This window comes from Cryptomeria japonica, chromosome 4 (assembly GCF_030272615.1).
Source record: "Cryptomeria japonica chromosome 4, Sugi_1.0, whole genome shotgun sequence".
Lineage (NCBI taxonomy): Eukaryota > Viridiplantae > Streptophyta > Pinopsida > Cupressales > Cupressaceae > Cryptomeria > Cryptomeria japonica.
In genome coordinates this window covers 265,774,300-265,796,876 of record NC_081408.1, presented here as the reverse complement: position 1 = coordinate 265,796,876, position 22,577 = coordinate 265,774,300, and the positions used below count along the sequence as shown (strand labels likewise).

General features: G+C 37.1%; 1 protein-coding gene across 3 annotated transcripts in view; it reads left to right on the top strand.

Annotated features, from left to right (window-relative positions):
* Window positions 1–353: 353 nt before the first annotated feature.
* The window catches only part of LOC131039681 (small ribosomal subunit protein bS21c), a 39,645-nt gene continuing 17,421 nt past the window's right edge, over window positions 354–22,577 (top strand). For 2 of the 3 annotated variants that reach the window (XM_057972476.2, XM_057972475.2), the window contains exon 1: window positions 354–819. In XM_057972476.2, the coding sequence (XP_057828459.1) occupies window positions 494–819 (326 nt within the window). In that variant the 5' untranslated portion in view covers window positions 354–493. The remainder of the gene's footprint in view (window positions 820–22,577) is intronic. The other variant, XM_057972474.2, reaches the window with a different exon arrangement.

Genomic DNA, 22,577 nt, shown 5'->3' with positions numbered 1-22,577 from the left:
GTTTTACACTCAAATTTATACATAATGAATAATTAATATTTAATGAATAATTAACAATAAATTAATTTCAACCCATAATGAAATCTGAATTTGAAAATTTTAAGATCCATTTTATATTTGTCCTTTTAAAACCTAGAAACATGAATTAAAGATTAATATCAGTCCTTAAAGATATGTTAATATACAATCAAGTTAAATTTCACAAATTTATTCTCTCTTATAAGAATGTTACACCATTATACTAATTATTAGTAATAACTAACCTAATCAGAAACTTGAAGCTCTAATTGCCAATCTTCATCCTGCCTTTTAAATAGAAATTCAAGATATTATAATGGCCAAGCCACCTGTTAACTACACTATTTCTCGGCTAACGCCAATCAATTTTATTGGATAAGAAACATAGAATACTTCCACGGTGTGGATAAAACACTACAGGCAACAAAAGCCTCGTACTAGGAAACACAAGAATCCTGCAGTTTTCACCGCGACAATGGCTTCAGCAGCAATGGGATTGGCCTCAGGCCTCTGCTATGCAGTGCCAAACAATGCAAACCAAATAAATTTAAGTTCAGTTAAGTTATCCCAATTGACAATCAAAGAAGGGCCGGTGAAGAATAAGGTGTCCATTATTGCCAGGGCTTACAATGCACAGGTATTTGTAGGGGATGGTGAGCCAGAAGATGAGATGGTGAAAAGATTCAGAAGGGCGGTATGGGAGGCAGGTGTCATTTCAGAGTGCAGGCGAAGGAGGTATTTCGAGTCCCCTCAGGATGCTCTCAAAAGAAAGAATCAAGTTCTTCGTAACAAGAAGAAAAGGTAAGCTACACCCATCTCTCATATGTTTTTAACTTTCAGAGCCTCCTTTTCTAATTATGGTGAGTTTTGAGCCCCGTTGATTTTATATGTATGTGAAATTCAAAATTTGAAGTACCGGGTGTTTGTCAGTGAGGCTCTCCCATATTTACAATAATTGCGAGTCTCATTTCTGGAAAGATTCTTCTAAATCTCCATCGTCTAATTTTGGGTGAAATTTTAACTACTGTCATCTGACATGGATGGAAGATGGAATAAAAAGCTTGAGAAAATGTTTTTAGATTTGATGGAAAAATGCTTATACAGTCAAATCAAGACACATTCACCCAAGCTAATATCATGGACTGTACATTTGTTTAATGAAATAATCATATATTCATTGCTGTCAACTGTTTCTAAACATGAATTCCAGCAATGTGTTTTTATTTTGAGTGTATGGTCTTTAACCATCTGACAAACACTACAGCAAATTCAACAATGTAACAGCATCGCACAATCTATTATTTTAGGTTTGTATGTTCAGTTTCTGACACCCTCCCTGATATCCAATTTGTGAACATTGTTCGCCACATTCAATATTTTTCGAATTTTTTTAAATTTAAGAAGTGCCATGGCTTTTGTAAATCCGTGTATGAGTTGATTTGAGTGGAACAATGTTGAAGTTGTATGTTCATTTGAATATTTTGGTTAGATAAAGTAACAGTCGACTTCTATATGTTTGGATTGTTCATGCATTACTGTATCTTCACAACACTTAGAATATCACAAAATAAACCCATTCTTTCAATTCTAATGCATAACTCTATGTTCATTGCTTCAGTCCAGTCTTTCGATTCCAATGCTTCTCAATGAGGTACAAAGATCTGTTGTTAACCTTGTAAATTGGTTGCAAATTTAATCAAGCTTCATAATCTATGTTAGTGTTGTAAAAATATATTTGGACTCAATTATCCATAAGAGAGTGGTCAATGTCAATGCATTTTTGTTTATTCTATACTAGAGTCTTTGTTGATCAACATTGAGATTTTTTGGCTTTTTTTAATTTTGCGATTACCTCCCACATGTGCTTGTAGTCTTCAATTTTCTCTTCCATAATGGATAGTTTGATTTGTCCAACAATTGCTTGTGTGTAAACAATACTTTTGCACCTACCATTTTTAGGTGTCTTTTCCTTCCAGACTTACTAGGACTCAAACATTTTTCAGGATTCAACTAAAGATGAATCTTTACTAAAAATGAAAACAAAGATTTTAAGACTGCTGTTTCTGGCAACAGAGAAGATGGAATTCCATTTATGTTTGTAGTAGCCATTAAAATGATACCTCAAACACTTGTCAGGATTCAACTAAAGATAAATATTTATTATGAATGACAACAAAGATTTAAGACTCCTGTTTCACATAAAAGAGAAAATAGAATTCCATTTGCCTTTGTTGTATCCATTAAAATGATATTAACAAATTTCATAGCTTTCTTCAAGGACTCTAGTTTGCTAATTTTTTATGAGACACTTTGACTTTAAAAAAATAATAATTGGTCATTCATACTACTATTAGTATTTGTACTTGGCTGCAACCAAAATACCTTTAAAATATTCGTTTTTAAAGAATCTTGTATATAAAAGTCTTCTATGTTCTACAAATTTTGTCAAACAAATTGCTAAGTGCCAATATCATCAACCAAGGTTTTATCAAGTTATTCACAAGTAGTTTGGGGATTCGAAGCTCATTATTAGTTGGAGACCCATCATTTTGTTGAATGACTCCTATAAAATCTTTATTAATGCTCTTGCACATTGTTTATTATGTCTTCGTCTTCTTGCATTTGTTAGGCTAGAGCAAATAGGGCCCACTAAAAATAGATATATCATAAAAAATCTAATTACTCTTTGGGAAGGAATGGAAATGGATTCAGCCTCTCGACAATGTATTTTTATTGACTCGTGAGGTTTATGTTGCATTCAGTGACCATTGATAATGGAAATGCTCAAAGTATTAAGGTTTGGGGATTTCTTTCTCTTTGTGGTTAAAAGTTTCGTTGCTGATGCATTGGGTTGTCTTTCCATCAAGGCCTGCAAATTTGAAATGTTTGGGCGCTTTTTGCTCTATCAAACAAAGCTATCCATGTGCCCCATCCCTTCATAGTCGGTTTATGAAATCTGTTATTATCTTGTGAACAGAGCAAAGGAAGGCCTTGTAAGGGGAATCTCTCTCCTTAACTTGAATAGACAATGTTTGAATGGTTACTCTATAGATGATTCCTTTCTCACTTTGGCTGAAAACGAAGTTTCTTGTTATGAAGCCATGGATTGTCATGACATATTTTGTAAAGCTCTGGGGTCTAAGTTGCTATGAAATAAGACTCAGTGGAATTGAAAAATCATGCTTTTGTTGTCTTATTGACTTCCAAAATCTTCTTGGAAATGAATAGGGAAAGGGAGGAAAGGATTGTTTATTGAAATATTGAGCTTCTTTCCTTGGTTGGTACAATGTGCTTGCCATGACTCATGTCTATCATTCCTTATGTTGGGCTCCCTCTAAAGTGGCCTATGAGAAGATCTCCAAATTTCTTTTGATTTTGTCATTATTAATGCAAAATAAACCTTAGGTTTTCGATAATGTGCCCTTTATATTTTTTTTATGGTTTTAGACTTTTTTTGTGTTTTTTGATTTTTTTGGATCAAGAAACAAAATGAAAGGGCAAATTGAAAATTGAAAATAATGATGGAAAATACTTGATCAAATGCTCAAACACTTCGTAAGCCAAATGTGGACCAAATTTTGATTTAATGGCTGGTACAAACCTTAGGTCACTTCAAATTCTCAGATCAGATTAAAAGATAAATTTGGAAACCCTCAAAGTCAGATTTTATAGATGTTTGCAATGATTACAAACTAGAAATTGCTCTATAACCAAAATCAGTTCTGAAATTACAATTTTGAATTCTTGTGGACCTTATTGGAGTGGCACTGCTGTGGTAGGAGCTTACAATGACCAAACAAGCTACTTTTAACCCTCCTTGCTGCTGATGTAATTCATATCAGACCTTGGAAACAGAAATTAGATCTCAAAGTACCAAATAAGCATATATGAAGTGTCTTCACAATCAGCACCTCCCCAATCAGCAACAAGTATCTCAAAAAATAATCTCCACCCTAGAAAAATATTTTTTTTGCAGCTGGGCTAAAAATAGTGCCAAACTCTCCACTGATGTCAACCAGATATTGGTATGACTATAACAACTCAGATCCAGCCCTTTAGGATGCCCAAAAATCTGAAACTCAACAAATACCTCGATTTGCTTCCCATGTTGGGATTGGCTTTTCCCGTGCTCCTTATCATCTAAAACCAAGGAAATGTGTTCCTGGCATTTTTAGGTGCATCCCCATTTCTTGGATGTTCCAGGGATGGGGAGATGCCCAGGGGATGTTGTAATGTCCTCACTTTGAAATATAATTAATAATGAATAATAATAATAAAATTAAAATACAAAACAATAAAAATAAAAATTAAATACAAATATAAAAGAATATAATTAAAATTTAATTAAAGTTAATGAATGGTCAAAAGGCATGAAATGATAAGTTGTGACTCCCCCAAATATGAGCTATAAAAGGGAGAGGAGAATTCATTTGAAGGGGGGATAAATTGGAAATCAGAACTGTAGATCTGATTTAAATATGAAGTGCAGATTTGATTGTGAAAGGTTGTGTCCCTTTCAAAGGGCAGAAATAATGAAGAGTTGCACTATTTGAAAGGGTGCTAATGGTGAAAGGGTGTGTCTCTTACCTAAGGGCATACATGATGAAGAGGTGTGACCTCTCCCTCACATTGAGAGATATAAAGGAAAGGAATCAAAAGCATCCAGTGACATCACCATGGATCAGATCAGATCAGAACTGTTATTAAGTTACAGACAGTAACATCCTTGTTCTTGGTGGTATGCATGGGGATGTGCTTAATATGTATGCTTAATATATGAAGCCTGGTAATGTTCTTATGCAGAATTTAATAGTAATATTAATATAGACTGCAATATGTATGACCGTCATACTTAATTTCATATACGTTCATAGTATAACAAGATATTGACATATTTACAGTCCCATGCTCTTAACCAGTACTAATTCTTTTTTCTTGAGGAGTGGTGTGATGCTGTTAGGGAGTGGCGGAGTAAAACCATGTCATAATAGATGAACCCCAAGGGTGAAAGAACTCATGATCCTGAAATCTGGGCTGCAGGCCCCAAGGGTGAATGGACTGAGGTTCCAATAATCTGGGCTGCATTTAGGAGATGGTATCATCGTGCCCTAGGCAAGCAAGTCTTCCATCCAAGATTAGAAATTAGAAGGGGATTAAGATTAGGCCTGAATAAGGACAATGCCTAACTGTACTATGAGCAACCCTAGTCATTAATTTGTAATTACTGTAACATACTAGGTAGTAATGTATGTTTCCATTTGGGAATTGACAGCCTATAAATAGTGGGCCATCCCCAAAAACCAAAAAAGTGCAGGAAATGTTCCTAAAATGTAGGGATGCAGCAAAGGATAAAAGGGGACAGCCATTCATCCCCCTGACGATCGGGGCATGACATCCTTGGACTGTCCCCAAAAAACAAAAAAGTGCATATTGTACCCACCAACCACCAAAAAGTTAAGTTAAAAAAAAAAACATTAAAAAATTAGAAAACATTATTTTATGTTTTCTTTGTGGGCCCTCACACCCCAGCTTGCCCTACATAATAAAAAACAACCTCATTTCGTTGCAAATGCATTATTTGTTTGTGCAAAAAAATTGCAGCAGGGTTTGAAGGAAAAGCAAAATTTTTAAGCAGGGACTGAAGTAGTTGGAAAAGAGGTTAAATATAGGGCATCATTGGTTGTGAGACAACAATTTCTTCAAAGGGGTAAGTCATTCTATCATTTTTATTTTGTTTGCAAGTATTTTCCAAAGCTTAAAGTAATAAATGTTTGATTTTTTTTCTTTTTCTTTTTTATTTTGCATTTTAAAGTTGCATTAAATTTCAAATAAACAACATTAGCAGCAGTGAGAATGATAGTAGTCACTATGAAGAGGAAGAGACTCAAATGATTGTAAGAGTTTTAGCCTCATCATAATGTGGAAGTGTTGGGGTTGGAAGTGAACAGCCATCAAATCCATTTGAGTGCCCTTCTGTTGTCTTAAAACCTTATGAAAAGATCTCTTTTAATTCAAAACAACCTTTCCTCCAATTGGGACAGACCTAGATACCAAATTTTTTTTCAAGGGGGACTAGGGTGTGGTTGTGTCAAATTTGCAAGATAGATTTTAGAGTGAGCTACACAAGGGTGTTATAGGCCATGGAGTTAATGTTTGTCTAGACATAAAGGAGGATGAGAAGGTAGAAGCTCATAGATGGCACATGGAGGCAGAAATAAGGTCTAAAGGTGTGACAATGCCAGTACATTCTTTGGGAAAATCATTTATGCCTTGCCATCCATGGTTGGTAGTGGTAGTAGTGATATTGCTCGAAGAAGAAAGAAGAAGATTAGTGGTAGTGAGAAGACAAGGATAGTTATAGTAACATGCTAAAACTTATAACAATAAAAATGAAAGTAAATTACATCTAGTTACAGGAGATATACCTTTTTTTGGAAGAAAGGAACTAACTGTTTCAGGTGAATTGGAAGTTAACTAACCATCTATCTAGATTCAGCATAAACTAACTGTTATCTGAACAGCATACACAAGAAAGTAACTCTTTCTTAATTTTAATAAAGATACAGAATAACAAGAAACATGTATTTATACTTAAAGAAAGAGGAAAGTTAAGAGATTACTGAACAAATTTGCTACTCATCTGGATTACTCTTACAAGCCTCGGCATTGTTGTGGAGAGGGAGAGCATCATCAAGGGCTTTACCTCCAATCACAGACCTGGTGGTCCTCCACACACCTTCCTTCTGGAAGTGGCACCACCATTCATGAGGGTGTAGAACAAGATCTAAGACTAGTTGCCATCCAAGCTTGGAGTTTAGAACCTACACAAAACTAGTCGGTCACACACTATAGGTACCTCCTAACTAGCATGACCATTTGACTAGGAAGTGTATCTGATTCAAGTGAATTGACGGTTGTATGCAAAGTATGCACCGCCTTGGCTAAGGTTTAAATGTTGCAAGCACGATTTTCGTGCTATCACTGTTCACCACCCTTGCTCGACTTGTACATTCAATTCTTGAGTCTAACTGACTCATTGGTTGCCAACCAACTAGACAAGCCAACTGCTTAATGTATACTGACACCAACGGTCATAACGACCATCATAAGATAGTAACATACACCCGAGTTCAACTGACTCACTGGTTTACTAACCAACAAGACAAGCCAGCTGCTTAATGTTTACTGACACCAATGGTCATCAACGACCTTTTGGAAGATCCATATCTAGTCTTCTAACAAGTATACTTTCAGGAAATTACTGACAAATTTTCCCTTTCTGCTGAACAGGACTTTACACTAACCCCACATATCAGGAGTTACACTAATTGACTGAAGACAGTTGATTACTTGTTGTCAGATCCATAAAATGCTGTTTAACCTTGTATCTGATTGTCCTTGTCAATTGACAATAACAAACTTTAGTTCCATAAGAGTTATACAATTCATCACCTGTTATGGTTATAATAGTTATTCGGTAGTGTTGTGACCATTTCACACATCGCCCCATTAAAATGGGGACCCCCTCTTTTTGCTCTTGTTTTGTCTTTTCTTCTCTCTGCCTTTAGGGTTTTGAATCGAATGAGTGAGTCGTCTAGATTAGGGTTAAGCTTTAGGAGTGGCCTTTTGATATTTTCAAGCCAGAGTCCAGTCAAATTTTGACAGATTATTGAGCATCCTCGCTGAGATTGCAATTTTGAATTAGCTTGAGCCTGCCAGGAAGTCAAGTTTGTCTCAGGATGGGTCCAGTTAAGATTTTGAGGGCAATTTCAAGTTAGGTTTAAAAGTGTTAGCATTTCAATGATTAAATTATGCAATTTTGTCCGGGTGAATTTTGACCAAATTTTGGAAAGTTTACTAACTTGCCCTTGGCCTTGGAAATAGCCTAATTTTGCCTTGTCAAGTGATTTGAAGACCTAATTTTTGATATTTTGGCCTGCAGAGGTGAAATCGCTCCTGTCCCTCACCCAGGGACCAGGGCGAAAATGATATTTAGTGCAAATTGGTTATTGACTTGTTTAAATTGTTTTATGTAGGGTCTTCGGGAGAACAAATTGGACGTAAATTGAATATTTTGAAGATTTCAAAGGCTCAAAAATGATGAATTTTGAAGATTCAAGGCAAGTTCGCTCTTGTCCCTCTCCCAGGGACCAGAGCAATTTTCCTCAAACACATCTCCTCGGACATTTTTGGATTTTAACTCTTGGTCATAGCTTGCAAAATGATGATATTTTTCCCAGCAAAGGAGAATTAAGATGAAAATTGTGAAGATCTGACCCTAAGGAACAAAATCGCTCCTGTCCCTCACTGAAGGATCGGAGCTTGTTTTTCAGAATTGCACTGCCCTTGCAGGACTAAGGCAAATTTTTGATTGGAAGAGGTCAAGGAGGGCACGTTTTGTCCATTAAATACAATGTGAGCAACCAACTAGTAAGGAAATACCCTAAGATGACAAAATCGCTCCTGTCTCTCACTGAAGGACCGAAGCTTGAATTCCAAACTTACGTTGTCCACACAAGAGTTAAGTGATTTTGCGATTTAAGGAGGTCGGGAGAAGAAGGCTTTGTTCATTGAATATAACTTGAGCCGTCTACGAAGTTGAAAATCAACCCAAATTGGCTAAAGCGCTCCTGTCCTTGACCAAGGGACCAAAGCGAATTTCAAAGGTAGCTCCTGTCCCTCTCCCAGGGACCAGAGCGATTTTCCCTCAAAGACAAGTTTTGGACCAAGGCAAGGCGAATTTCAAGCTTGAGATGAAGGAAAGAAGGCACAATCAACCCGTTGAAGATAATTTTGAAGGTTGCAAAACGCAAAGTAAGCCCATAATAGCCAAGGCGCTCCTGTCCCTCTCCAAGGGACCAGAGCGATTTCCTCATAAGGCAAATTTCCCGCAAAGTTAAAACGAATCTCATGTTTTGGATGAGTAAAGGAAGGCCTAATCGCTCCATTGAAGACAAATTTGAAAGTTGGCGAAATACAAGTGAGCTTATAAATGCAAGATCGCTCCTGTCCCTCTCCAAGGGACCAAAGCGAAATATAGATTGTCCAGCCTTCCTCTCCGAATTTGGACAAGTCCGAGCCTAGGCGCATGATGGAGATGATATTAGGAATGCTTCGAAGAAGAACAAAGTTGCGAAGACCACGAGAACTTGATGGAGATGGCCAAAGCGCTCCTGTCCCTCTCCAAGGGACCAGAGCGAACTATCCAAGTATGCCTAATTTTAAGAGGCCACTTTCGTTTCAAACATTCAAGATGGAGTAAGCAATAACATTTTACGCCTTGAAGACAATTTTATATCAATATGATCGAGGATTTGCGCCATGGACTAAAGTTCGCTCCTGTCCTTCACTGGAGGACCAGGGCGATTTCTATTAAACTAGTCATTTCCTTCCAAAACCATATCAAGGCGAAGTCATGCAAAGTCCACAATGCCTTTCGAAGGACGATGAACAAGGAGTTAACGTCAAAAGTCAACAAATTCAAGCTCAAATGCAAAGTTCGCTCCTGTCCTTCACTGGAGGACCAGGGCGGAAATCCTTGGGATAGCTCAGTTAGTCTTGAAAAGCAAATTGGACATGCATGAAACGAACAATAGAGATCATTGATTGCCTCACATCATAAATTGACAATTTGGAAAACGAAGACCAGGGCGAAAATGCATGAGGCGCTCCTGTCCCTCACCTAGGGACCAGAGCAATATTTTTGGTGTCCCAAATATCTCCCATACTAGGCGCCAACATCTTTTTGAATTGCATTAAATGCCAAATTCGATAAAATTTTGGAATATTTTTTAATTAAAATTGGCATTTAATGAGTTCGCATGAGGCATTTAATAATTGAATTTAGCCTTTTAAAAAATCGAAATTCAATTGCAAAGGCATTTAATTAATTAATTAAATTATTAAATGAAAGGAATGCGCTTGGGGTTTTATTTTAAATATTTCATAAAGGTCGGCCTCCTTTCTATTTAATTTTGTTTATTATTTGCTTCATTTCCACCAAGTCGGCCTACTGGAAATTGCCAAGGTAAGCGCCTATATAGTAGAGGGGTGTTGAGTGATTTTAATCCATCATTCATTCATTTGTTCAAATGCAATTTGGAGAAGCTATAGGAGGTGCGAATCTTGATCCAAGGATAGGTGCGAATCTTGATCCAAGGAGAGGTGCGAAATCTCAATCCAAGAGGGAGTGCGAACTTTGTTGGAGGTAGAGCGAATTGTTCCTCAAGACGTTGAAAACCCACAAGGTGGTGAAGTTGATGAAGGAGGCGCCTTTGCTAGAAGATTTCGATCTTCATTTTGCCTAGCGAATTCCTTAATTTTTGCATCTTTTTTAGAGCTAGTTCTCCAAGAAAGGTATGGTGAAGATCTTCCTAGCCCAATTTTGAAATTTTGAATCTTAAATTTCCAATTGCATAATTGTATTTAGGAAATGATAATTCAACGATTTATCATGAAGTTTTCTAACTTTAAAGCTTAAACTTAATCTATATTTTTTACGTTCCAAGGTATATTGCTCATTATGAAATGTTGTGTAGGTGTCGAGATGGCGACCCCAAAGCCAGGAGCATCCACCAGCCGTCCAGCCCTCATGAAGGAAGATCAAAGGAATGAAGAAATGGAGACCAAGATCGTGTCAAAATGGAGCAACATTGGAGATACCAACTTGGGAAACTTCAGTGTGAAGAAGTTTCGAGAGGTCCCTTACATTGGAAAGCCATCACCTGTCGCAAGGAGAATAATTGAGAGTGGCATTATCAAGGCGGTCGGCTTCCCTCCAGCAGTCCAGTGCCATGAGTTGATGATCGAATGTGCCCGCCATTATGACCCACAGTCAAGATCGATCGTGTCCAAGGAAGGAAACACTTTGGCTTATCTTTTAGATGAGGCCATAAGTGAAGCTCTTCATCTACTAGAACATAAAGACATGATTTACAAAAGCTTGGAAGGAGCCAGATCCATGTACGAAGATGATCCAGACACTTGCTTGAGCATCATCAACAAGAATTGGCTACTCAAAAGTCGTCCTCGCCTGAGCAAGATTCCCAACACACCACATAGGATCGACTTCCAGGAGGAGTACAGAGATTTGATAACCTTACTCAATCGAGTTACAGGGGCTCCTCAAGCCTTCTATTTTGAGAAGTGGATGTTTTTCTTCATCCAAGTGATAGTTCAAGGAAAAGGAACAATTCATTGGGCTTGAATTATTAGCCATTGCTTGGACGTGCAGTTGAGAAGATTGAAGGCTACTAAATCCTTCCACATGAGCTCGTACATCATGTATGCCTTAATCAGGAGTTTTGAATATGCAGGACTACCTCATAGAGGAGCAATTGGAAGAGGACCTGGAGAAGTCAGAGTTTGTGACTCTTATGTTCATTTGCATCATCCACCTGGGAGTAATTACAAGTTAGTCAATGATACCTTCACAATGAACATCACCAGGACACTGCAAGGCGGGATTCATAACCGGCTATCTCAGGAGGCACAGGAACTTGTAAAGAGGTATGGTGCTTGGTTTATCCAATTCCAGAAATTTACATATATTAGAGTTCATGGGTGTCCTTCACTTCCATATATGTTGCCAAGATATCCGACAGACAGGATAGTACTACTTGAGGTGACTAGGCAACTGGCAGCTTATGCGAAGGCATTCAGACACAGGCATGGAAATGGAATTCCTGTACCTATCATATTAGGAAATTCGGTTGAGGTATGCCCTAATGTTCCAGCTTTAGATGATGCAGAAAGGGAGTTGGCCTTGTATTCGTTTTCATTCTTTTCATTGAGGGAGAATTTTGATCCTTATGGGCATATAGAAGAGACAGTTGGTAGAAAATACAAGCATGAATGTCAGGTAGAAGATTTTTGGATGAATCTCTCAGATGATTTCGAAGTAAAAAGAAAGATGCATTCCAGATTGCCTTTGGATATCATCAGGAAAAGCAAAGTTTACAGAGTGGCCGATCAAGCTCAGGATAGTGGCAGGCACCTCCAATCCTCTTATGATAGAGAGGACAAGGCAGTAAAGATAGATTGGATTGAACCTGAGGTTGTGGACTTGAAAACTTTGATGGCTCCAGTTTTGTCTTGTACTCGCAGATGGGTTGATGTGCAACATCAAAAGTTGAGAGAGCAGAATATATCAATAACTTTTATCTTGGAAGAAAGGTCGGCAGAAGGAGCAAGCGTAAGTGAGGGCCATCCTCATCCTAGAAGCACAAGCGAAGGCAATCTTCACCCCAGAAGCGTAAGTGAAGGCAATCCCCATCATAGAGGTGCGAAGAGGAAGGAAAGACCTGAGAAAAGAGAATCTTCCAAGAAGAAGCAAGAGGCCAATCGAGATCGCTCATCCGGCACATCTTCTCGACAAGAGAAGAGGACACTTGAAGTTGAGGAATCTATGGAGTCAATGGTTCAAAATGATAAACATGAAGAAGGACAGGCATCTCAACATTCATCAAGTCAATCTCCCCAGGTCAATGAACTACAAGAAGACCAGAATGACGATGAAGCAACGTCTCCTCTCCGGAAAGAAGAGTCACTACCTAAAGAAATACAAGTTAGAGAGACAAGGTCCGCCATTCCAGATTGGTTGAAGGAGAGATTAACAAGGGTAATTGTGATCGAAGATGAAGATAATGTGATTGATTTAGATAGCCTTGTTGGAGATTCTCAGAGAGTAACAAAAAAGAAGAAGGCCACCAAAATGTCCAAGATGATCAGAGATGAGACTGGATCCAGGAAGTTGCAGATAGCTACACCGGCAGTGGACAAGTATGAGGGTGAAATCCTTGCAGAAGAATATGATGTAGAAACCGTTGAGCTTGGTCCACTCACCACCGAGCAGGCACTGGATAAGGCAACTGATTCATTTGAGGCACTTAAAGATAAACTTAAGGAAGAAATGGAAAAGAGTAGAAAACTTGAGAGAGAGGTCGGTGCTTGGAGAAGCTACTTTAGCCACCTCAGTCAACCCTTGAGACGTCAGGATCCAGCAGTATCTCCCATGCAAGCACTTCCTCTTGAATTAGTTGGTGAAGCAGAGAAGGTTAAGAGCTTGGTCCAGCTTATGAGCTCTTGGATTGACAAATCCCATACAGTTGCCATTGAGTTTGCAACAAGAATGATGCAGACCATTCATCGGGCTATCCAGGTCCTTGTAATCATCCACAACCTAATGATAACAGTAGCCGCCTTTGCTCATACTAAAGATGTTATCATTCCTGTCCTTCAAGTAATCAGGCAAACATCGAGGAAGACCTTAGCACAAGAAAAGATAATGGATGGAGGAGCTCATAATTTACTCCAGTGGTCTACTTTACTCCAGATGAAGGAAGTTCTTTTCGAGGACACCAGCGCCAAATGCAATCAAGTGGAGGAGGTCATCCATCCAATCCAGGACAAGGTATTTGGGGTTTTATGCACTATTCTTGGCAGAAGGATTGAAGTTGAGACAGATGTGGATCTCCAAGAATTAGAAGAAAGGGTCAAAGTCATCTTTTGCAAAGGTGAGAATGTTATTAGAGATGAGCAAAGAGATCAAATGTTTGCTACTATGCTCCTGATTGAGAAAATCAAGGAACTCGAGCCTGAATGGGACGCAGCTCTTCTCAAGGCCTTTGATCAGATTATTCACTTGGAGGAACGAATGAGGAATCTTCCTGAGATTCCTATGGCTGAGATTGAAGGAATCGTGTCCAGATTCATTGCATATGCTAAAAAGGAGCATTGGAAAGGGAACAAGGTTCTAGAAGAGAGGTTGTTATAGATGACATGGCACCTTAATTATCATTGGTCTATGTTTCCTAGATTTTTGTGCCAAATTAAATATTTGGCTATGCATTTAATATTGTGTAATAAAAAGGGAACTTTTGTAATAAAACCCTAATTAGGGTTTAGGTGTCAGAATCTCAGCCGTTGATCTTCTTTTGATCTTGGCCGTTCATTGTAATTGAGGATGCTATATATACCCTCACTCATTTTCATTTTGTCCTTAGAGATTAGAAGAGAGAAAATAAGAAATAGTTAGAAGATTAGAGCTTTTGAGAGAAGAAAGTTATTTTGTAGCAAGATTGAGTTTGAAGAAAGAATTCCAAACAATTGTTGTCTATTTTGGCTTTGAGATCAATAAAATATTGAAGTTATGGTGTTTTATTGCAATTCTTGTGGCTATCTTCATGGTTGTTTACTTTCTTGAATCATTCTCAGTCGAAGTAGTATTTAAGTTTGAAGGACTAAGTGTTGGGCTTAATTTTGGCGAGGTTCACGTTCCAAACCACTAGCTTCTTACTGATTGTGGGAACGCCTTGTGTGGTCAACTGGAGAGATTTGAATTACTTAAACCTTCAATCGTCATTGAGCTTTGGATATGTGCCTTTGAGGTAGTGTCCATAATCCTTGATGAATTGAAAAAATCATTTGTTACCTTAGAAGATCGCATCAATTTCAGTTGAGTTGTTATTTCATGGCAATATTGAAATTGGTAGAATCTTGCCAAGTCTAGCCTACATTGGGTCATTCATAGGATTAGATTAGAATTTATCCCTTGCAAACTCTACCCTTTTGATCTTTTTGAAGAACTTGTTAGTTTTAGGAAATTTCTGTTCCTGCAAATCGGAGAACGTAAGGCCCCTTGATGAAACAGCATTCACAACGACCACTGGTGCTTATCCACACGTAGAGACCCTACATAAAAGAACATTGGAGTCACCCTGATTGATCCTTTTTTGCGATATCTTCAGCAATCAGAGGCTTTATTCAAGAGAGGATAAGGTACCCTTGGGTATTTTATTCTATGTATGATTGTGTACAAAATACACGTCAACAGGTAGCTATCCCTTTGAGCTGAAGTTGGACTCCCATCTACCATTAGGTCACATTATAACCGGAGGACTTATCAGATGGAGAAAATCTATGCATTTAGGATTCATACACGTTACACCATTTTCATGTTCAGATTTACTGCACGTTGTATATTAATGCATATTATTTATTGTATTTGCATGTAATGGGGAGTGGTTATTACTTGATCGAGTATTAAAATTCATTTTCCTGTTGCTGACCTAATTTGACAGATCTATAATTGGACAGCATTATTAGTTCCAACCGACCCTAGTCTTCCTGACAGGCCACCTGACCATCTACAGAGTATGATTCTCCTATGGATGATTATCTTAAAAGCTTAAAGTATCTTTCTAGAAATTAATGCTTATAGAGACACAGAATTTCTTTCTCAATATCTCTGTTTGATCCATTACGGATCATTTCTTAAATGTCTGATCATAGGTTGCTGTAATCGGCCCCAACAAAGAATAAGTATGAAGTATTCCCATGATTCCATTCTATTACCGATGAAGACATCATCTTTATTTAATTACTGGTAATCTATGTATGATAGCATTTCAGCATTGGAGATATATATTACAATACAAAATAGAGACTAATCTCTTCTCTTTAAAATAATCAGAATAAATGGATCCAACTATGTCCTCAGAACTTATACAAATATGTTTCAGATTCGAAGCTCAGATTAATGTGCCAATTTTATTGGCCATTACCATGTTAATGTCATTGCATAACAATAATAATTCCTATCACTCAATCAATAATTCAAATAGAATCACATTTGGATTTCATAGAGAGATAACGTTAGCTAACATGCTTGTAATGTCTTGATAGTCGATATGAGTTTTCTGCAGCTTCAGCCTTCTCAGACCTTACTTTCCCTTCCTTGCTCGATTTCCCCCAAGATACAGTGTGCATCCCCCTGAGAATTTTCTCGATTCAAAGAGCAATAACATACAGGTTCACAAGAATGAAAAAAAATGTGAGAGGGGTGTTTCCCTTCATGACTTCAGCTTATTAATGATCATTGGCATTTCCCAAAGACATACGTTTCTTGGGAGTTATTCTAGATGGATGTGTATTGGAGTTACCCCTGCCACCTTCAAAATGAAATAATATGTAACTCATGACTATTCGGCTATAACAACCGTTGCATATGTTTTCCAACAAAATTCAAATTCTTGAACTTTATCAATATTATTATTGTGAATGTATATATAAATTAATACATATATATACAATTGAGCTATATACATATATATCTTATGCTCCTCTCATATATATATATATATATATATAAGATTGATGGAATAAATAAGTATTCAAGTTTGAGTTCATCTGCTTATAATAATAGAATTATTGATCCAACTCTTTTATAAAGTATAAATGATATAACGGATAAGACCAAGACTTGCCTAGCTGACCGACAAAGGTTTTGACACAAATACCCATGACTCCAAGGTAATTAGAAAAACTCCCAAGATAACTTATTTCAAGATTCATGGCTCAATGGCAATTTCATCCTCTTCCAAGGTCTACATTCCTCTCCTTGATGATACTCTCCCTCCCTTCTGAGGGTGTTAGTTATCCTGCATCTACTTAGACACGAAAAAGGTAGTTAGGCCGAATCTTAGCCTACCAAGATTCCTTAGATTAAATAAAACATTATTGTCAACATCATTATATATATTCATACCAACAATCTCAGCTATCCGCTGTTCATATGAACTGCAAATGTTAGCAAAATGTATCTCTTAATCAAAATCAAATCAGTCATGTAAAGAGGGATGTAACAGTTACAAGTATGTTTATTTAGGCACAAAATGCAACAGTCTTCCATTGCCAATTTTTTTTATGCCATGCCATCACATTTCATGTGATCGTTCCTCTTATTTAAAACAAATGTTCAAAGTTGTAGCCTCTATTGGTCTCTCATTTGCCCCACTTGGAGATCATAAATTATGCGCTACCCTCCTTAAAAAAAAATATTCTAAGGTTAATTTGCTAATGGAAGATATGAGGTAAACTTGTATCAGTACAGGTTGTTCTATTGTAATGGATGGGTGGATCGATATTAGACATCGGCCACTCATCAATATCATAGTCACATGTCTTGTTGGATCTTATTTTCATAGAGTTGTGGATTGTTTAGGGAAGTGTAAAGATGTAGACTTCTAGTTTAGCATTTTGAGAGAGGCCATAGAGGAGATTAGGGCCTCAAATGCTATACAAGTGGTCATTGATTCAACACATTTGTGCAAATTGATTGGTATGATGGTGGAGGGTGCTTACAAGCACATATTTTGGATCTCATGTTGTGTTCATGCATTGAATAATGCAATGAAAGATATAGGAAAAATAGATTGGGTTCAGAAAGTGGTGGCATAAGCTAGAGATATATAAATGCTCATTTGCAACCACCACACCTTGCTCTTTGTAAGATATTTTCAAAGAAGGAATTCTCAAACCTATGGAGACAAGATATGCTAGTTACTTCATTTTGTTAGAGAGGATGCTTGAGGTGCATGAGACTCTACAATTGAAGATGGTAAATTCAGAGTGGACTAGATGACCTAATTCGAGTTAGAAAACCCATCAAACAAAGGATCCTTGATTACGATTGACGGTCCATTATGACATAAGACATTGCTGATTTTATTAAATGTTAAATATTAAATTGCCAATTTTCATTTTAAATTTCTGATGTTAATATTTTAATTTTATTGTTCAATGTTTCAACTTTTGAAGTTTCTAACTTGTCAATTAATTCTTTTGAAATTTTTGTTTGCATTTTGAAAATATCTTTTCTCTTTCATTTCACCTATTGTAGATGTCATTAGATATGCTGATAGCTTGATACAGAGTCTCTTAGCCTTGGAGAGATATATGAGACATTTGACAACATGCTTGGAAAGGTAAATCAAGCAATTTTGGCCAAGGATCCTACTTTGGGATTATATGAACAATATTAGGTCCATTGTGATGCATAAGTGGAACACAATAACACACCACTTCATATGGTAGCCTTTGCTCTAAATCTCAAATGGTATGCACTAAAGCCTAGAAGACTACCTCCTTGTGATGATGAAGAGGTGAAAGAAGGCCTAATGAAGGCATTTTGAAAGATGTATTCAGTTGAGGAGTCTGCAATACTTCACACACAATGGCTTGCCTTCACAAATTTTCATGGTCCAACATTTAGTAAACTAGAAACAAAGATAAATAGAGCTAATTAGCTCAAGTTGACCCTATGGGATGGTGGACATGGCATAGAAATGATACACCATAGTTGAGGATGCTTGCCATTCGCCTATTTTCATTGGTTGCTAGTTTCCCTGCTACGTACAATATTATCCACTTTATCAAGAGGAATAGACCTACCTCTAGATGAGTGGAGAAGCTAGTGGCCATGCATGGTGCTCTTTGACTTCAGGATCATTAGACTCCAAAGTATTGATAGACTCCATTTTTATGGTGGGATGTTGATCTTGAAGACACTACCTAGGTTGATGAGAAGGCACACAAGGGATTGGTTGGGATTCCATTGGATGAGTTAGACCCTCATAATGATAGTGACTCAAAGGAGGACTTCAATTTTGATGCATTTTTGGAGATGCAGATTAGGGGCAGCAGTGTACTTTCTCTTTTTGTATATTTATATTGTAATTGTTAGTGAAATTTGCAGCTTTGGGAATATTTTTGTAACTTGTATGCTATTTTTTAATATCATATGCATGTTGACAATGAGTTAATTATGGAAGCAATTCGAATAAGTTTTGACATTTGCTAATATGTTTGAGTCTCATGTGAACTCTCAATTCAACACAAATGTTATGTATTAAGAATCGATAATGTATATATGGATTCTTTATCATGTTATCATATGAATATTTTAAATTTTCCCCTATGTTTATATAGCCGCCCCCTTTGTTGTCGCTTGCCATCCCCTGAAATGGACCAAAACATCATCATCCCTGAAACTCATCCTCCCATCCCTTGTCGTTCTTGCTCGGAACTTGGGGTAACAGTCTAAAAATTGATTGATAGTGCAAAATGTACTGAGAATGTCTACTATGTTTTTTACAGCAGTAACCAAAAATGACCCCTTATAATGTGCAATCAGGAATCTATTATCTTCGGGTTTTCCATTGTACATCCACAGCATAAGTGGCTTAAGCATCCTTAATGGCATGGTTTAGCAGTCTATAAGAACTAGAAACAGAAGAAAGAACTTCCACAGAAATCAAAGAAGCCATAGTGGGAACTTTGGTGGCTCAACTCTATGGAAATTGATGCTGGTTTGTAAAGCCATTTTCACCTGGAAACTCTAGATAAGAAAGAAAGAGAGAAATGATATTAATGTCCACTAACAACCAAGAATAGATCAAAGGAAGAGGAATGTACAGCAGGTGCAATAGAAAAGGACTTAGGCAAAAGGGGCCCTAGACACAAAGCAAGAAAAGCAGGAGAGACAGAAAAATATATATGCATGGGGGTTAACCTAAATCAAAGTTGTGGAAACAGACGAAGACCACCCTGGCAGGAAACTAAATTCCTTAGGTGTCAGTAATCTAGAACGTTTTGGAGGCGCCAGCAATATTATCCTAAGTCACCAGGTTCGGCTGAATTTCATCCTTGAAGTTCGAAATTCGCCGAACTTAAAAAAAAAAAAAAAAAATCGTTAAAATTCGCCAAACTTCAAATTTTCTTATTTATTTATTTGTTGCCCTTCTTCTTCTGCTAATATTTTTTAAACACATCTTCAGTCTGTCGTGAGTTGCGGCATGCAGGAGAAGTTTGCCTGCAATTTTTGCCTGGCGTTCGTGCCCTAGCATATGTTTCCTATGGTTTATATTTTATAAATATGTCATCTTTTTGTAACGATTTCAAATCTATTTATCAATGTTAAACTATTTAGGCAATTTTATAGATATATTACATATATTTATTAAAACAATTTAAAAATTACATATGGCGAACTTAATTCGAATTTTATACATTTCGAATTTTTCCCTCATTGATTCGAATTTCAAAGTTGTCGAATTTCAAATTCGAATTTGAACCTGGTGACTTAGATATTATCAATGGTAAGGTACTTTGAAACCACAATGGTTACTGAAAACACAGACTTTAGGAAGAGAAAAAGCAGGACTAGAACAGAATTATGCACCCATCTGTGGACTCCTCCCAAAAAGGTTCCAACATGAGTTACAGAAAGACAACAAACAGAAAGGATTGAAAGCAGAAGCCCTTCCCTAATTCAGGCTGCAAAATCATTTCCCACATTTTACAAAGAACTGAAACCAAAAGAAGAATTTTCCAGGCTTCAAGTTTTTTCTTGGACAGGACAACTCTGAAAATCCCTAAGATGAGGACAAATATTTTTCGAATTCTTCATTAGTTTTGTTGGAAACAAGGTTAAGAAAAATATACGTCTACAGCTGCATGACAAAATGTCTATCTCATTTGAAACCAAAAGCAATGCTCAGACTTTGTTCTTTATTTCAACAAGGATCAATGTTTAAAAGTTTACAAGAAATGCAACTTGCAGATTCTCAGAGAAATGCAGTAATTCTAATTGTGGTAATTTTTTATCTATGCACATTTGAGAGAAACTCTACTCAACCAGAGTTCAGAACAGAGAAGAAGCTTCACTCAGACATACTTGTAGCCTTGCTCACTAAACTAGAAACCCCAATATCTAGCTGATCATCAACCTTTCAAACAAGAAAAGTCTGTCCCTTTTTGGGAGGACACTAAATCTTGCCCAATATACTCGTAGAATTATTGCAGGTTATGTATTTTCAGTCTGCTGTGGTAATTTGGACAGATTCAATTTGATGTTGTTTCCCTCCTTAAATGCACAAATCTGCTGTTTATATCAATCTGATCTGCTGCCTATACTCAGATATATATATGTGTGTATGAGAATCCTTTCTATTCCATCAGGTCCGATTCTTTGACGACTGATTTAATGTTTTCTCCTCTTTTCCTTAGATGTCTGCTTTATTATTGTTTGCAGATTTGTATTTGTGTTCTGATCTCTTTGATAAATGTTCATATCATTCTTCCAGATTTTCTTATAATTCTAATTTAAGTCTCTTCCTAAATCTGCTTTTAATGCTTCAGATAATTTGTTCTATTCCATGGATCCTTCCTTAAATAAAAACTTCACCACTTTATATCCTCCAATGTGAGGGAGAGTCACACCTCTTCTTAATGGTCATAACCTTTAACAAGTACCACCCTTTGAAAGGGTCACAGCCTTTCATCATTGCTGCTCCTTTGAAAGAGTCACTTCCTTATCTTGTTCCCATTAATGCTTCCTTAATAACTTTGCTCCTTTCTTTCTTCCTTTTTTCCTTTTTCCCCAAATGAACTTCTCCTCTCTCCCTTTTATATCTCATGTTTGAGGGAGTCACAACTTTTCATTTCATCCCTTTTGACCATTCATTAAACTTAATTAAATTTTAATCATATTATTATTTTTAATTCTTTTATATTTTAATTTATTATTATTATTTATTAATAAATCCTATTTCAATAAGGGGACATTACAATCTGCCCTTCCCAAAAATTGCTTGTCCTCAAGCAATGTAGGTTTCTAAGAATTGAATAAATCAACTGTTGGAGATTGGTATTTTTTCTTTAATTTGGTTGACCCAAGGCTTACACCATACTATGGATATCTCTTTGCATTAAAGCATGGGTGATCTTAACATTTATTAAGATGAGGATTAGAAGCATGACACACATCTATGACTTCAAATGCAACTTACATCTTTTTTGATATTCACATCTCTAGAACATATCAAATATGAACCAAACACGGAGCATACACATAAAAACACAAAGTATACACATGAATATACACAAACACAAAGCATACACATGAATATATGCAGTCACGGAGTATACAAACAAATACACATGTTGTTAGATCCCTTTAGTGAGTATAACCCTATCTTTCCATTTGAGCCAAAAAATGGGTCTAACCCCAATCCTTCTACTCTTAATCCATTTCAAGTCAGAAAGTGGGTCTAACCCCAATCCTTCTGCTCCTAATCCATTTTGAGCTAGAAAGTGGGCCTAACCCAAATCTTTTTGCTCCTATTCCAATTTGAGATAGAAAGTGGGCTTACCCCAATCCTTCTACTCCTAATCCATTTCGAGTCAGAAAGTGGGCCTAACCCCAATATTTCTGCTCCAATTCCAATTCAAGCTATAAAGTGGGCCTAACCCCAATCCTTTTGCTCCTATTCCAATTTGAGCTAGAAAGTGGGCCTAACCCCAATCCTTTTGCTCCTGATCATTTCGAGTCTGAAAGTGGGCCTAACCCCAATCCTTCTGCTCTTAATCCATTCCGAGTCAGAAAGTGAGCCTAACCCCAATCCTTCTACTCCTAATCTATTTCGAGTCAAAAAGTGGTCCTAACCCCAATTGTTCTGCTGCTCCTAATCCATTTCGAGTCAAAAAGTGGGCCTAACCCTAATTCTTCTGCGCCTAATCCATTTCGATTCAGAAAGTGGGCCTAACTCCAATCCTTCTGCTCCTAATCCATTTCGAGTCAGAAAGTGGGCCTAACCCCAATCCTTCGGATCTTGTATGCTCATTGATGTGTCGTAAACTTTCTCCAATACGCTTTAAACATTTGCTTAATATGTCCCATAGATCTTGGGGATGTAAGGGTGCCATAATTACTAGATTGG